Below are 12,871 nucleotides of genomic sequence, written 5' to 3'. Positions count from 1 at the left end.
ATTTCATCTTTCCTTATGTAATATTATTCAACTTTGCAAAATTTCTGAGCAATTGGCTTTGAGGAGCAAATAATGATGTTTAGAATTTTACAGTATAAATTTGTTTTCAAAACACTTTTTTGTCTAAAGCAAGTCCATATTGCGTTATAACTTGAATAGTCTTTGACTTTTTGGAAAAGAAATGTATAAAGGAATCAATTTGGATTTTACTTATAGAGTATATCATTACTTTGATTAAAAGATAGTGTGGAGAAAGGCATTTTTAATTCCAACAGTTTTGAAATGTTTTAAATGTTATTGTCAAGGCAGTACCCTTTAATGATAGGACATTGTACTCTTTATTCAGTATAAGCTAAGTGGGAACACTGCATTTAGGTAAACCTTGTTAATTAAGCAAAGGGAATGTGAACAGTAGGAGTCATGCCTGCCTTAGTATAAATTGTATCAGAACAATGAAGGACAATTTTTGCTTTGAATAAGACGGGCATTTAGTCTAACTGTGGCTTAATAGCATTTGAGATTCCGTAATTTCATTATAATATATTTAATGTAAGATTTCATAGAGAATTGACTCCCAAATAGATGTATTGTCATAATTAGCAAGTGACTCACGTTGATATTTGAAAAGTTTGAATGAATAGATGGTCTGTGTAAGGGTTGGTGACATTGCTTTTATTATTATTGTTGTTATTCATTGGTTTCACTTAAATACATCTTACAAAGTCTTCAGTTTTGAAAATCATTGGAAAAGTTATAATTGAGATTGATTTATTAGGTTTTTGTGGAAAAAAATCAAGCTCTGGGGGGAAAAGTGTTTTATTAATATAAGTCATAAAAACCATTATTTTAACTATAGAACTAATTTAAAATTTTAGAGTCTGCCCCAAATTCTCCAAGATTTGGAAGTCCACTGAACTCAAAGGAAAATACTGACACAAGTAATCTTCAAGCAATGTATAGAGGTTTGTCTACCAGTTTGCCTGACTTGGACTCAGAACCTTGGATAGAAGTAAAAAAGAGACATCATCCATCCCCAGTGAAATTGAAGGTAAATTGTTATAAACCAAGTGATAAATTCTAGTTGGAGAGTAAGATCAGTCTTTTCTGTTGGTCAGGTACATATATAAAATTTGAAAAAGCTTTTAAAAATTGTAACCATTGGTCTTCAGTAAGAACTTCTGGGTTATCAGTAGCTGAAAATAAATTATATGGTGTCAACTTTTTGTATTTATTTCTGGATGCTGATTTAAGACTATTTTCACTTGGCCTTTTTACTTCTGACTAAATTAGAATAATTCAGCTTTTCTAGAGCTGACAATCTTTCTAAATTTTGAATTTATAGCCCTGTAATATTATTTGTAAGCTTGTTAATTATTTGTAAAGTTTTTACACAAGTAACTATTTGTAAAGGATACATATCAGGTTTATATATGTTTTGGTGGTGTAATGTACAGTAGGAAAGGGAAAGAGAAATGGTTTCTTGGGGGCACAGGAGGGAGTGAGATGGGTGTGGTTAGGAAACAATAGGAGAGATCCTTGTGGTAGAACTGCTGTATTTTTGGTTGTTGGGTACGCGAACTTTCCAATGTGATTAAAACTGCTCTGATCTAAACCACACACACAAATAAAGCTGGGGAAATCTGAGTATAAATAAGACTGATGGGCTATATCAGAGTATCTTGTTTGTGATATAGTACTATAGTTTTGCAAGATGTTAAGATTGGGGGAAGCTGAGTAAAAAAATACATGAGAGCTCTTATTTCTTACAACTGTATGAATGTGCAGTTATCTTAAAGTAAATAGTTTACTAAAAATAAACTTGTAAACAGTGCCACTCAAATGATTCGAATATCAAAAGTAAGTTCTGTAAGGTAAAGGTCACTAATAATAATTGGGCCTAGATGTGGGAAAGATGAAGAAGGCTATCAGATTAAAGATTATTAGGAACAGGGCTTTATCCTAAGATCTAAAGCATGGAGAATTTAGGAGTTGTTCTCCACTGAGGGTATGTGGGAGGGATCCTGATGTTTTGCCTCCCCAGTGGGCATCTGGCCATGTCTGGAGATATTTTGGGTTGTTACAACTAGGAGAGTGCTACTGCATCTTGTGAAGGGAGCCCAGGGAACATCCGACAGTGCGGAGAACACCCCTTTCCCCCACACGCAACACACACACACCTCCACCCACCCCAGTTATCAAGCCCCACATGTCAGTAGTGCTGAGTTTAAGAAACCCTGATCAAAGATAACTTTAATTAGCAATGGTAGTTAAATGTGGCATACTTAATTGTTAACAACAGGAGTATTTTTCCCCCTTGGGGTCATTTTAAAAGCCTAAAGCAGTTTTCCGAGACAAGATTTTCTAAAGAGCCTGATTAATTTTTATATTTGTCATGGCAAACCTGGATAACTAGGGAGGATAGTGTCCTGGACTCACTGACAAATATTTGTACCATATTTCACTTATTTCAAGAGCTATATTTTTTCCTCCATATTTAAAATCTCCACATTTAAACATTAATTTAAAATAATGGTTTGTCTTCATGTTGATAACATAAGTACTATTCATACTCTAAAGTAGTCTTTAATCCTTTTTTATTACTCAAATTTTTTTTTCTTTAGTGTTAAACTTAGTGTTTAAAAATCAGTTGCTTTACACTTTTGTATCAGAATTAATCCTGGCTTGGTTTTCTTTTACAGTTTGGCTGCTAAACTAGGCCATTGAGCATACTAGCTTGATATTATTTACTTGTAACATTGTTATGTGACATCTTAAAAATGATAGAAAAACTTGTGATATAAAATACCAATTTCTTCATTTAGGAATCAGCATCTCTACCTGAAGAGGCATCAAATCAGCTGTATCCTACAGATGAGCAAGAACAAGAAGAACTTGATTTTTTATTTGACGAAGAGATAGAACAAATAGGACAAAAAAACACATTTATTGATTGGTCTGATAATGATTCAGATTATGAAATTGATGACCAGGATTTAAACAAGATTTTGATTGTAACTCAGACACCACCTTATATGAGAAAACATCCTGGAGGAGATCGAACAGGAAACCACATGTCTCAGGAAAAAATTACATCTGAACTTGCTAAGGTTATCAATGATGGCTTATATTATTATGAACAGGATCTGTGGATGGAAGGAGATGAAAACACACACACTACCGTCAAGGTAATTGTTTCTGGCCAACATCTTTCTGCTGATACTATGCCTTGATTATATGTTGTTGCTTATATTTTCCTAAACTTGAGACTTTATTTTATGAAATTTTGAAGATAAATTATATTTAATTTAAAACATTTCCAGAAGCAAATCTGATAGTCACAAACTGAGAAATTATTTTATTAAAATGACAGTGAAATAAATACTTAAATTACAAACAACAACAAAAAAATAGCACTTACTGAGTGTAACCCTTGCTTTTTACTGGTGAAAATAAGAAGGTCCTTTCTCATAAAAAGGACTAAAAATTGAAGTTATAGACAGGCTTAGTTTATATGTGCATTTCTTACCTGGCTATAATCAGTCACTCCAGCTATATGAGCAGCGATTCAGAATGGGATTACTTTTGTTGCCTCCTTCCACCCTTCTAACCTTTATGGTGCATGCTCTGTGGTAGTGAAACTGGTTGTGCACAAGTCGAGCATTAAACTGGCTGATTGTTTTGCCTTGTGCAATAATTACTATAGTGCTAGGGGTGGTATTTGAAACCTTGTTTGAAAAATTGTTCTTTAATCTTTTTGCATTTCACCCCACAGCCTGGTAGCTGCAAGTTATTAAGTTAAAATATGAGAGTGCTAGGGTAGTCTACTGGCCATCTACATGCTTTTGATTGAATTTTAATGGTACAGGTAGGGATTAAAAGGGATCTTTTTCTGCCATTAAATTGATCAGAAAACCCCCAGAATACTTGTTTTGAGGATAAAATAACAAGGGGAAAGTTATATAACTATAATATGCCGAACACAAAAAAGATCTTGGTCAGTAGTACAGTTGTAGAAAGAAAACCTGGCCACCTAGTGGCTGAATAGAGGGGACTGGCTGTCCATTGGGGTTCATGTCATCCATAAGAAGTGTGCTTTCCTTTTTGGCTCTTCAATTTTATTTTTTTTCCTTCCTGGAATTTCCATCACTGATTTCACCCTCTTACCTTCTCTAGCCACTGCGTTTTTGGGAGACCCTGCCTCAGGGTGTGGTAGCTTGTCAGGGACTTAGAGCCTGAGCAGTTCTCTATCATGCTGTGGGAAAGGACGTGTTTTCATAGTTTCTTGGTTGAAAGTCTTTCTTTGTATAAGTATTGTTACTTTATTTGTGATACTTGGGTTTCTATCTAACTTAAATCCTTTTGGGAACAGAAAGGAAGAGATGAAACTAAATCTAACTAATACTAGGTGAAAATTTCACTCCCTGCATTCCCTGTCTCTCTACCATGCTTTGTTCTTTACCATCTACCATTATGTATATTGTACTTCTTTTCTGTTTTTATAACATGGAGATAAGGTCTGTGAAGATAGGAATTTTTGTCTTATTTGTACACTACTGTGACTCTAGTGTTAAAACAGTTCTTGGCATGAGGCAGTGCTCAATTCGTATTTTTTTAAATGGATAAATGAGTTATGAATTAAACTAGTTATGAACTAACCAAAGTAACTTGACCATTTTGTATAATATTGGTTCTGTGGGAAAATGTTTCTAGAGTCCCAAATAATGAACTTTCGAACCACCTTGAGAAACATGCTATTTGTAGGTGATTATTTATTTGCTTTAACAAAAGTATAGACAAAAATTAAAAGCCATGAATTGAGTAATTAAAAACCAACATCTGTTTTATCAATTAAGTATTAGGGGAAAGTAATCTTGGCTATATAACTGTAAGCATTACAGGTGTATTCTTCTATCTTATTTAACATAATCCCTATATACATTTCTACCATCTAACTTATTCCTCTTATTTCTAATTCTGTACTCCACATGTAATAACTGATTAGAATTTTACTTTTCCTGTGCGTCTGCTTAAAGGGAGAGAAATCAATCATTTAATATATGTTTATTAAACTCCTGCTATGTGCCAGACACTGTGCTGGGTCCTGGGCATAGAATTGGAAGATGGCAATAGGGTCTCTACATGCCTGGTTCTTATAAATAATTGGTAAGTCAGGCATTAAAATAAACCCGTAGTAAGTACTTAATCACTAATTATGATAAGTGTTCTAAAGGAGAAGAACAAGATGTTTTTGGATTGTGTTGTCAGGAAATGCCTGTCAGAAAGTCAGAAATATAGTGAGTTCTGAAGTATGAGCAAGACTGAACCATGCAAAGAGCAGGTAAATCATACTCAAGGAACCAGAAGAACAAGTGTCAAGGATCACATGTGGGAAAGAATTTGGTATATTTGAGGAATTGAAAAAAAGAGTGAGCTTATTTATAGTATTATATAAGAGGAAAGTTATGGATATATAGGCAAGAGTCTGATCATATAAAGTTTTGTGGGCCATGTTAAATAGTTTGGAATTTATCTGAAGTCCAAATGCAGTACCTGAAATGGTTTTACAAAGGCAACATGACATGATGTAATTTTTATTTTTAAAAGATCACTTTGGTTAGTATGGCAGTGAATGGATTCAATGGGGACAAGAGTGGTAGAAGAAATCCAATTAGGGGGCTGTTAAAGTGGTCCAGGAAGATGGATGTTGGTAATTTAAGGTGGCAGAGGAAATACAGAAATGGGAAGACCTAGGTCTGAGCCCTGAGGAGTGATCATTAGGAACTGTGTAGGAAAGTGGTGTGTGGAAGCCAAGAACTGGCTTCAAGAGGAGAGAAGAATCAGATGTGTCAGAAACAGGACATATAGAATTAGATATAAATGAAAAGAATGCCAAATTGTTTGGGTAGTTTGGTGATCATGTCTGACTTGGTGAAGGAGTTTTGATGGATCTGGAACCTATGTTTGAATTACACCAAAGAGTGAGTATAGGCCGTCTGTTTCTGACATGTCCTTACTCCTGAAGACAACTTAAATGACCCGTTAATATGTGGAAACATGTACTTAAAATTTGTGAAGGATCTGCAAGGTAAGTTATTATCAGAATAAAACCATAGAGAAGGGGAGCATTGAAACCAGTTTTTTCCTGGAGACCATTTTGGAATTTGGGGAGTTTGAGTTCAGTTTTGCAAAAACCTCCCAAAATATAGGGGGTAAAAGATACAAATATAGGACACAGCCACAGTTGGGGATTCCAAAAGACGTCCTGTTCCCATTGTTACCAAAAGAAATATGCCCTCAGTGAAAGAGAACTTGCTTTCTCATCTGTTCGTCTAAGGGACTATAAAGAATATTTCTCTAGTTGTGCTGAGTAGAATAAGGAGGGGGAAAAAATGGCTTACAAGTTATAATCATGCACCCAAATTCACACTTTCTGGGTGACTAAAGTAACCACTAGTCTTAAATTTGAAGTGATTGTGGTCTGTTAATTTCCCAAAACCCAGCAGAAACAAATGTAGCTTTTTTGTGAGGACACTCACCTTTATACTAGATCTCAAAGAATTTACTCAAAGTGTTTTATAAGGGAAGTGAGCAACTCACACAGTTAATAAAGGAAATAGGTACCACATGTGAGAATGAGCAAAAGTAACAGCCAAACCACACCCTGAAATAATTTAGACAGAATTGTTTAACTGAATGTGGAGTAACAATGCTAACTATGTTTAAAGAAATAAAAAATATGTGCAGGGAAGAAGAAATTCTAAAGGATAACCTTCCTAGAACTTCTGGAAGTAAAAACAGTTAAACTTCAGATTAAGAACTCAATCAATTGAACAGATCAATTGTAGATTAGATAGAATTAGAGAATCCATGAATTAGAAGATAGTTTACAAGAAGCTATTCAGAAATCAGAGTGACAAAGAGAGAGAATATATGAAAAAGTATGGAATGATATTCTAGACAGTCTTTGCTATTATTTGGTACATTTCAAAACGAGTTGTATAATATAACATCTAGTGGATTTTATTATAAAGCTTTTTTTTCTGAAAAAAAAGGTAAAAAGCAAGCAAGAAATGAGAAATATAGAATGGTAAGCATGGTGTATGATAGATATTTAATTGGAGTTTAAGAAGAAAGGGAGAAAGAAAATGGGGCAAAGTCATTGTTTTAAGAGGTAATAACTAGGACCTTTTCTGAATTGAGGAGAAATATCAGAGCAGAGAGCCAGGGATAAAAGGCAGATTACTTTCAAAGATGGAAGAGTGGATAGCTGACTGCTGACTTCCCACCAGTAATAGTTGAATGCAGCAATGGAATAATAATGTTATACTAAGGGAAAATTGCTATCAACCTATAATTGTGTGCCTTGCAAAAATACTTTCAAGTAAGAGGGTAAAATATAGTGAGAGAGCTCCATCAAAGGAAATTGCAAAGATAGAATAAAAGTAATTCCATGTGCTAAAGGTGCAGTAAGGAGAACAATAAATGAATAGTATTTAAAGGTACTTTTTAGTCTAGAAAGAAGATTGATTAGATTTTAAAGTTTTCATGTTGCAGTTTGAAAAATACCTATTTAAAAATAAAATTAGAGGGATTAACAAACTAGGAGAAAGGGAAAATGTGGAATAAGACAAGAAAAAGGAAAAAGGGACCTCCAGCACAAAAATAAGGTAGTAGATTTAAACTCAAATATGGAAGTAGCAAAAATGAATAAATACAGTCAAAACATATGTAAGTACAACCAGTTATTTATATATGGCATCAGAAAATAGGAAGCAAAAAGGTTGAAAGGAAAAGATTGGAAAAATACATACCATAAAGTAGTAACCAACCCAAATCGATCTACATATTCAGTGTAATCCCTATCAATATCCTAACTGGCATCTTTGCAGAAATTGACACGCTGATCTGAAATTCATATGGAAATTCAAGAAGGAGCCCAGAATAACCAAACTATCTTGAAAAAGAAAAAAGTTGAAGGATTCATACACTGACCTTACTTATACTAGCCCTAGTATTAAGGATAGACATACAGATCAATGTAATAGAATTGAGTCCGGAAATAAACCCATGTGTCTGTGGTCAAATGACTTGGCAGAAGTGCCTTAAACCATTCAATAGGAAAAGAGTAGTCTTGGCACAAGCAAATATCCACATGCAAAAGAGTAAGTTAGAGGCCACTCTGACTTAACCATGTTTGAAAATTGACTCAAACACCTAAATATAGGAGCAAAAACTATAGAACTTCTGCAAGAAAACATGGAAGAAAATCTTTATGACCTTGTATTTGACAGTGGTTTCTTAGATGACAATGATAGCACAAGCAACAGGAGAAAAAAAAATAAATTGAATATAATCAAAACTTTAAAATTTGTACTTAAAAGATGCCACAAAGACAGGGAAAGGACATTAAAAGCAATACCATTTACATTACCACCCCAGAAATGAAATACTGAGGTATAAACCTAGGAAAATAAGTACAAGATCTATGTGAGGAATACTAAAACTCTGATGAAAGAAATCAAAGAACTAAATAAAGAGCTATTTCATTTAGGAATGCTCACTATTGTCAGTTCTCCCCAACTTGATCTATAGATTCACTGCAATCCCAATCAAGATTCCAGGAATTCATTTTGGGATATCGACCAACTGTATCTAAAATTTATATGGCATGACAAAAGACCCAAAATAGCCAATACAATATTGAAGGAGAAGAAAAGAGGACTGATACTACACAACTTTGAGAATTACTGTAAAACCACAGTGATCAAGACAGTTTGGTATTGGGGCTGGTCGAGTGGCGCAGTTGGTTAGAGCATGAGCTCTGAACAACAGGGTTTCTGGTTCGATTCCCACATAGGCCAGTGAGCTGAACCCGAGCTGAGCTGCCAACAGGCGGCCGGATGGCTCAGCTCGTGAGAGCACGTGCTCTTAACAACAAGGTTGCCGGTTCAACTCCTGCATGGGATGGTGGGCTGCGCCCCCCCCCATGCCCCCACAGCTAATATTGAAAGGGGCAACTGGACTTGGAGCTGAGCTGCACCCACCACAGGTAAGATTGAAGGACAGCAACTTGACTTGGAGCTGATGGGTCCTGGAAATACATAATGTCCGCTTCCCCAATTTCCCAACACTGTTCCCTTCCCCAATTTCTCAATAAAATCTTAAAAAAAAAAAAAAAAAAGACAGTGTGGTATTGGTGAAAGAATAGACAAATAGATAAATGGAACAAAACAGCCCAGAAATAGACTGCCAAAGATACAGTAAATTGATCTTTGATAAAGGATCAAAGGTAATACAATGGAGAAAATACAGTCTTTTCAACAAATGGTGATGCAATAACTGGACATCCACATACCAAAAAAAAAGAACCTAGACACAGACCTTACATTTTTTCACAAAAAATTACTCAAAATGGATCACAAAACTAAATGTAAAACACAAAACTCTTGAAACAAGATAACAGGAAAAAATCTAGATGAACATGGGTTGGCTGATGACTTTTTAGATATGACACCAAAAGTACAATCCATACAGGAAAAAATTTGTTAAGTTGGATTTCATTAAAATAAAATTTTCTGCTGTACAAATGACTGTTGAAAATGAGAAGACAAGCCACAGAATGGCAGAAAGACACATCTAATAAGACTATTATCCAAAATATACAACTCTTAAAAATCAACAGCATCAAAATAACCTGATTAAAAAAATGGGCCAAGGGCTGGCTGAGTGGCGCATTGGTTAAGAGCTGGCTTGGGACGCCAGCTCTGAGCAGCAGGGCCCCAGTTCGGATCCCACATGAGGGCCAGTGACACTGCCCTCTACAGCTAGATGGTGAACAACAGCATGACCTGGAGCTGGGCTGCCTTGAGTTACCGGTGACAGCGTAGGCTGCAGCCCCTACTTCAGTGGGCTGCCTTAAGCTACCGTGAGTGGCTGGCAGCCAGCGTGAGCGGCTGACAACCACTGGGGGCTGCCAAGAGCTGCCGTGAACGGCCGTCCAGTGGCCAGTGACTGATCTGCCTCACCTGGGAAGAACGCAATGATAATACCAACATAGGCCAGTGAAGCAACGTCCTCCACAACTAGACTGAAGGACAAAAGGACAACAACTTGTGTGTTCCCCTTCTCCGATTCCCCAGCGCTGTTTCCCTCCCCCAATTCCCCAATAAAATCTTTAAAAAAAAAAATGGGCCAAAGATCTCAACAAAAAAGATATACAGAAGGCAGATATATTCAACAGTGTTGAATGAAATGACATTATTTGAGGACCTGCTGTATATTGCAACTCTAATGAAATCAGGGATCTAGGGAATATTCATCAGTGACTGCTTAAAACCATTTGGTAAAATGTTAAAGGGAGATTCAACACCAAAGACATGATCCATGAAAGAAATAATTGATAAGCTGGACTTAATTAAAATGAAAAATGTTTGCTCTGCAAATGACACTGTCAAGAGGATGAGAAAACATGACACAACCTGGGAGAATATATTTGCAAAAGACATCTGATAAAAGACTGTGATCCAAAATGGAAACAAAACAAAACAAAACAAAAAAAACTCAACAATAAGAAAACAAAGATCCCAATTAAAAAAAAATGAGCCAAAGATCTGAACAGATAGTTTAAAGAAAATATACAGATGGCAAATAAGTAAATAGTAAGATGCTCCACATATCATGTCATCAGAGAAATGTAAATCAAAATAAGATACTACAACACTTTTGCAATGGCCAAAAGATTTGGCTATTGGAATGGCCACAATCCAGAATACTGACAATACCAAATGTTGGAGAGGATGTGGAGCAACAGGAACTCTCATTATTGGTGGGAATGTAGAATGGTACAGCCACCTTACAAGACACTTTGGCAGTTTCTTACAAAACTAAACACACTCTTACCATACGATCTAGTAATTGCCCTCCTTAGTAGTTACCCAAAAGAGCTGAAAACTTGTGTCCACACAAAAACCTACACATGGATGTTTATAGTGGCTTCATTCATAATTGCCCAAACTCAGAAGCAACTAAGATGTCCTTTAGTAGGTGAATGGATAAATAAACTGTGGTCCATCTAGACCAGGGGTCAGTGAACTGCAGCTCACGAGACACATGTGGCTCTTTGGGTATGTTCCATCTCAAAAGTTTGCCGACCCCTGGAAGAGCCAATCCTGTCCCTCATAACAATTTAAAAATTATTCAAGAGCCATAAATATATTTTTACAAATAAGGAAATTTTAAAGTAATATAAATGAAACTATGGTAATTTTATTTTTATTTTCAATTTTACTTCAGTGCCACATGTACACACCCAGAGTAGCATGTGGCTCGTGAGCTGCAGTTTGCCGATCCCTGGAAGCTCTTCCACCTCAAGTTTGCCGACCCATATCTAGACAATGGAATATTATACAGTGCTAAAAAGAAATGAGCTATTAAGCCATGAGAAGACATGCAGCAACCTTAAATGCATATTATTAAATGAAAGAATTCAATATGAAAAGGCTATAGACTTGATGATTCCAACTATTTAACATTGTGGAAATGGAAAACTATGGAGATTGTAAAAAGATCAGTGATTGTCAGGGGTTGCGGGGAGGGAGGGATGAATAGGCAAAACAGAGAGGATTTTTAGGGCAGTGAAACTATTCTGTATGATAGTAACATGGTGGATACACGTCATTATACATATGTGAAAACCTATGTGATATACAACAAAAGTGAAAATTATGTAAATTGCGCTTTTGTTGATAATGATGTGTCAGTTTCTGTTCACTGATTGTAAGAAAAGTAACACTTGAATTGATAAAAGGTGGTATAATCATATAATGAAGTATTTGGCAATAGAAAGAAATGAATTTCCTGATAGATACTATAATATGAAAACATGATGAGGTCTGACAATTAAGATCGTGAACTTGTTGCAATAATGTTGCTAATCTTTTTGATATCAGAGGGATTATTCATTATGAATTTGTACCAACTGGACAAATAAGTTAACCAAGTTTAATATTTGGAAGTGCTGAGAAGGCTGTGTAAAAAACTTAGACGACCTGAACTTTTCACCAATAATTCTTGGCTCTTGCATCACCACAATGCACCAGCTCATAGGGCACTGTCTGTGAGGGAGTTTTTAGCCAATAAACAAATAACTGTATTGGAACACCCTCCCTACTCACCTGATCTAGCCTCCGATGACTTTTTTCTTTACCCAAAGATAAAGGAAATATTGAAAGGAAGACATTTTGATGACATTCAGGACATCAAGGGTAGTACGATGACAGCTCTGATGACTGTTCCAGAAAAAGAGTTCCAAAATTGCTTTGAAGGGTGGACTAGGCGCTGGCATCAGTGCATAGCTTTCCAAGGGGAGTACTTCGAAGGTGACCGTAGTTATATTCAGCAATGAGGTATGTGGCACTTCTTATAGGATGAGTTCTCGAACTTATTTGTCTGACCTCGTATGTTAAGTAAAGGAAGCCAGTCACAAAGTACTACATACTGTATGATTCTGTTTATATGAAATGTCCAAATCAGACAGAGTAAATTGGTGATTGCCTGTGGGGGTGTAGTGGTTGGGAAGTGCTGAGGTAGGTGGTAGGAGGAAAGAGTGCCTGGTAATTGGTACTGGGTTTGGTTTTTTTTTGTAGTGATGAAAATGTACTATTTATTGTGATGATGGTTGCAAAGCTGTGTATACTGAAAACAATTGAATTGTACACTGGAGTGTGCATTGTAGTATATGTAGATTATATCTTAATGAAGCTGTTTTTAAAAAAAATAGATATCCTGTGTACATGGATTGGAAGTCAGTACTACCCAATGTTATCTACAGATACAGTGCAATCTCTATCAAAATTCCAATGGCAATTTTTTT

At 35.8% G+C, this 12,871-nt stretch overlaps 1 protein-coding gene across 4 annotated transcripts in view; it reads left to right on the top strand.

Annotated features, from left to right (window-relative positions):
• The window catches only part of LARP1B (La ribonucleoprotein 1B), a 70,967-nt gene that overhangs the window by 35,849 nt on the left and 22,247 nt on the right, over window positions 1-12,871 (top strand). For 2 of the 4 annotated variants that reach the window (XM_019663871.1, XM_019663947.1), the window contains exons 10-11: window positions 876-1,048; window positions 2,823-3,185. In XM_019663871.1, coding sequence (XP_019519416.1) covers window positions 876-1,048; window positions 2,823-3,185 — 536 coding nt within the window. Of the gene's footprint in view, window positions 1-875; window positions 1,049-2,822; window positions 8,835-12,871 lie in introns of those variants that run through there. The other 2 variants (XM_019664016.1, XM_019664087.1) reach the window with 2 other exon arrangements.

The sequence above is a fragment of the Hipposideros armiger genome, unplaced genomic scaffold (assembly GCF_001890085.2).
Source record: "Hipposideros armiger isolate ML-2016 unplaced genomic scaffold, ASM189008v1 scaffold_1, whole genome shotgun sequence".
Classification (NCBI taxonomy): Eukaryota; Metazoa; Chordata; class Mammalia; order Chiroptera; family Hipposideridae; genus Hipposideros; species Hipposideros armiger.
The sequence above is the reverse complement of the archived record's forward strand: the minus strand, read 5'-3'. Positions and strand labels throughout refer to the sequence as shown.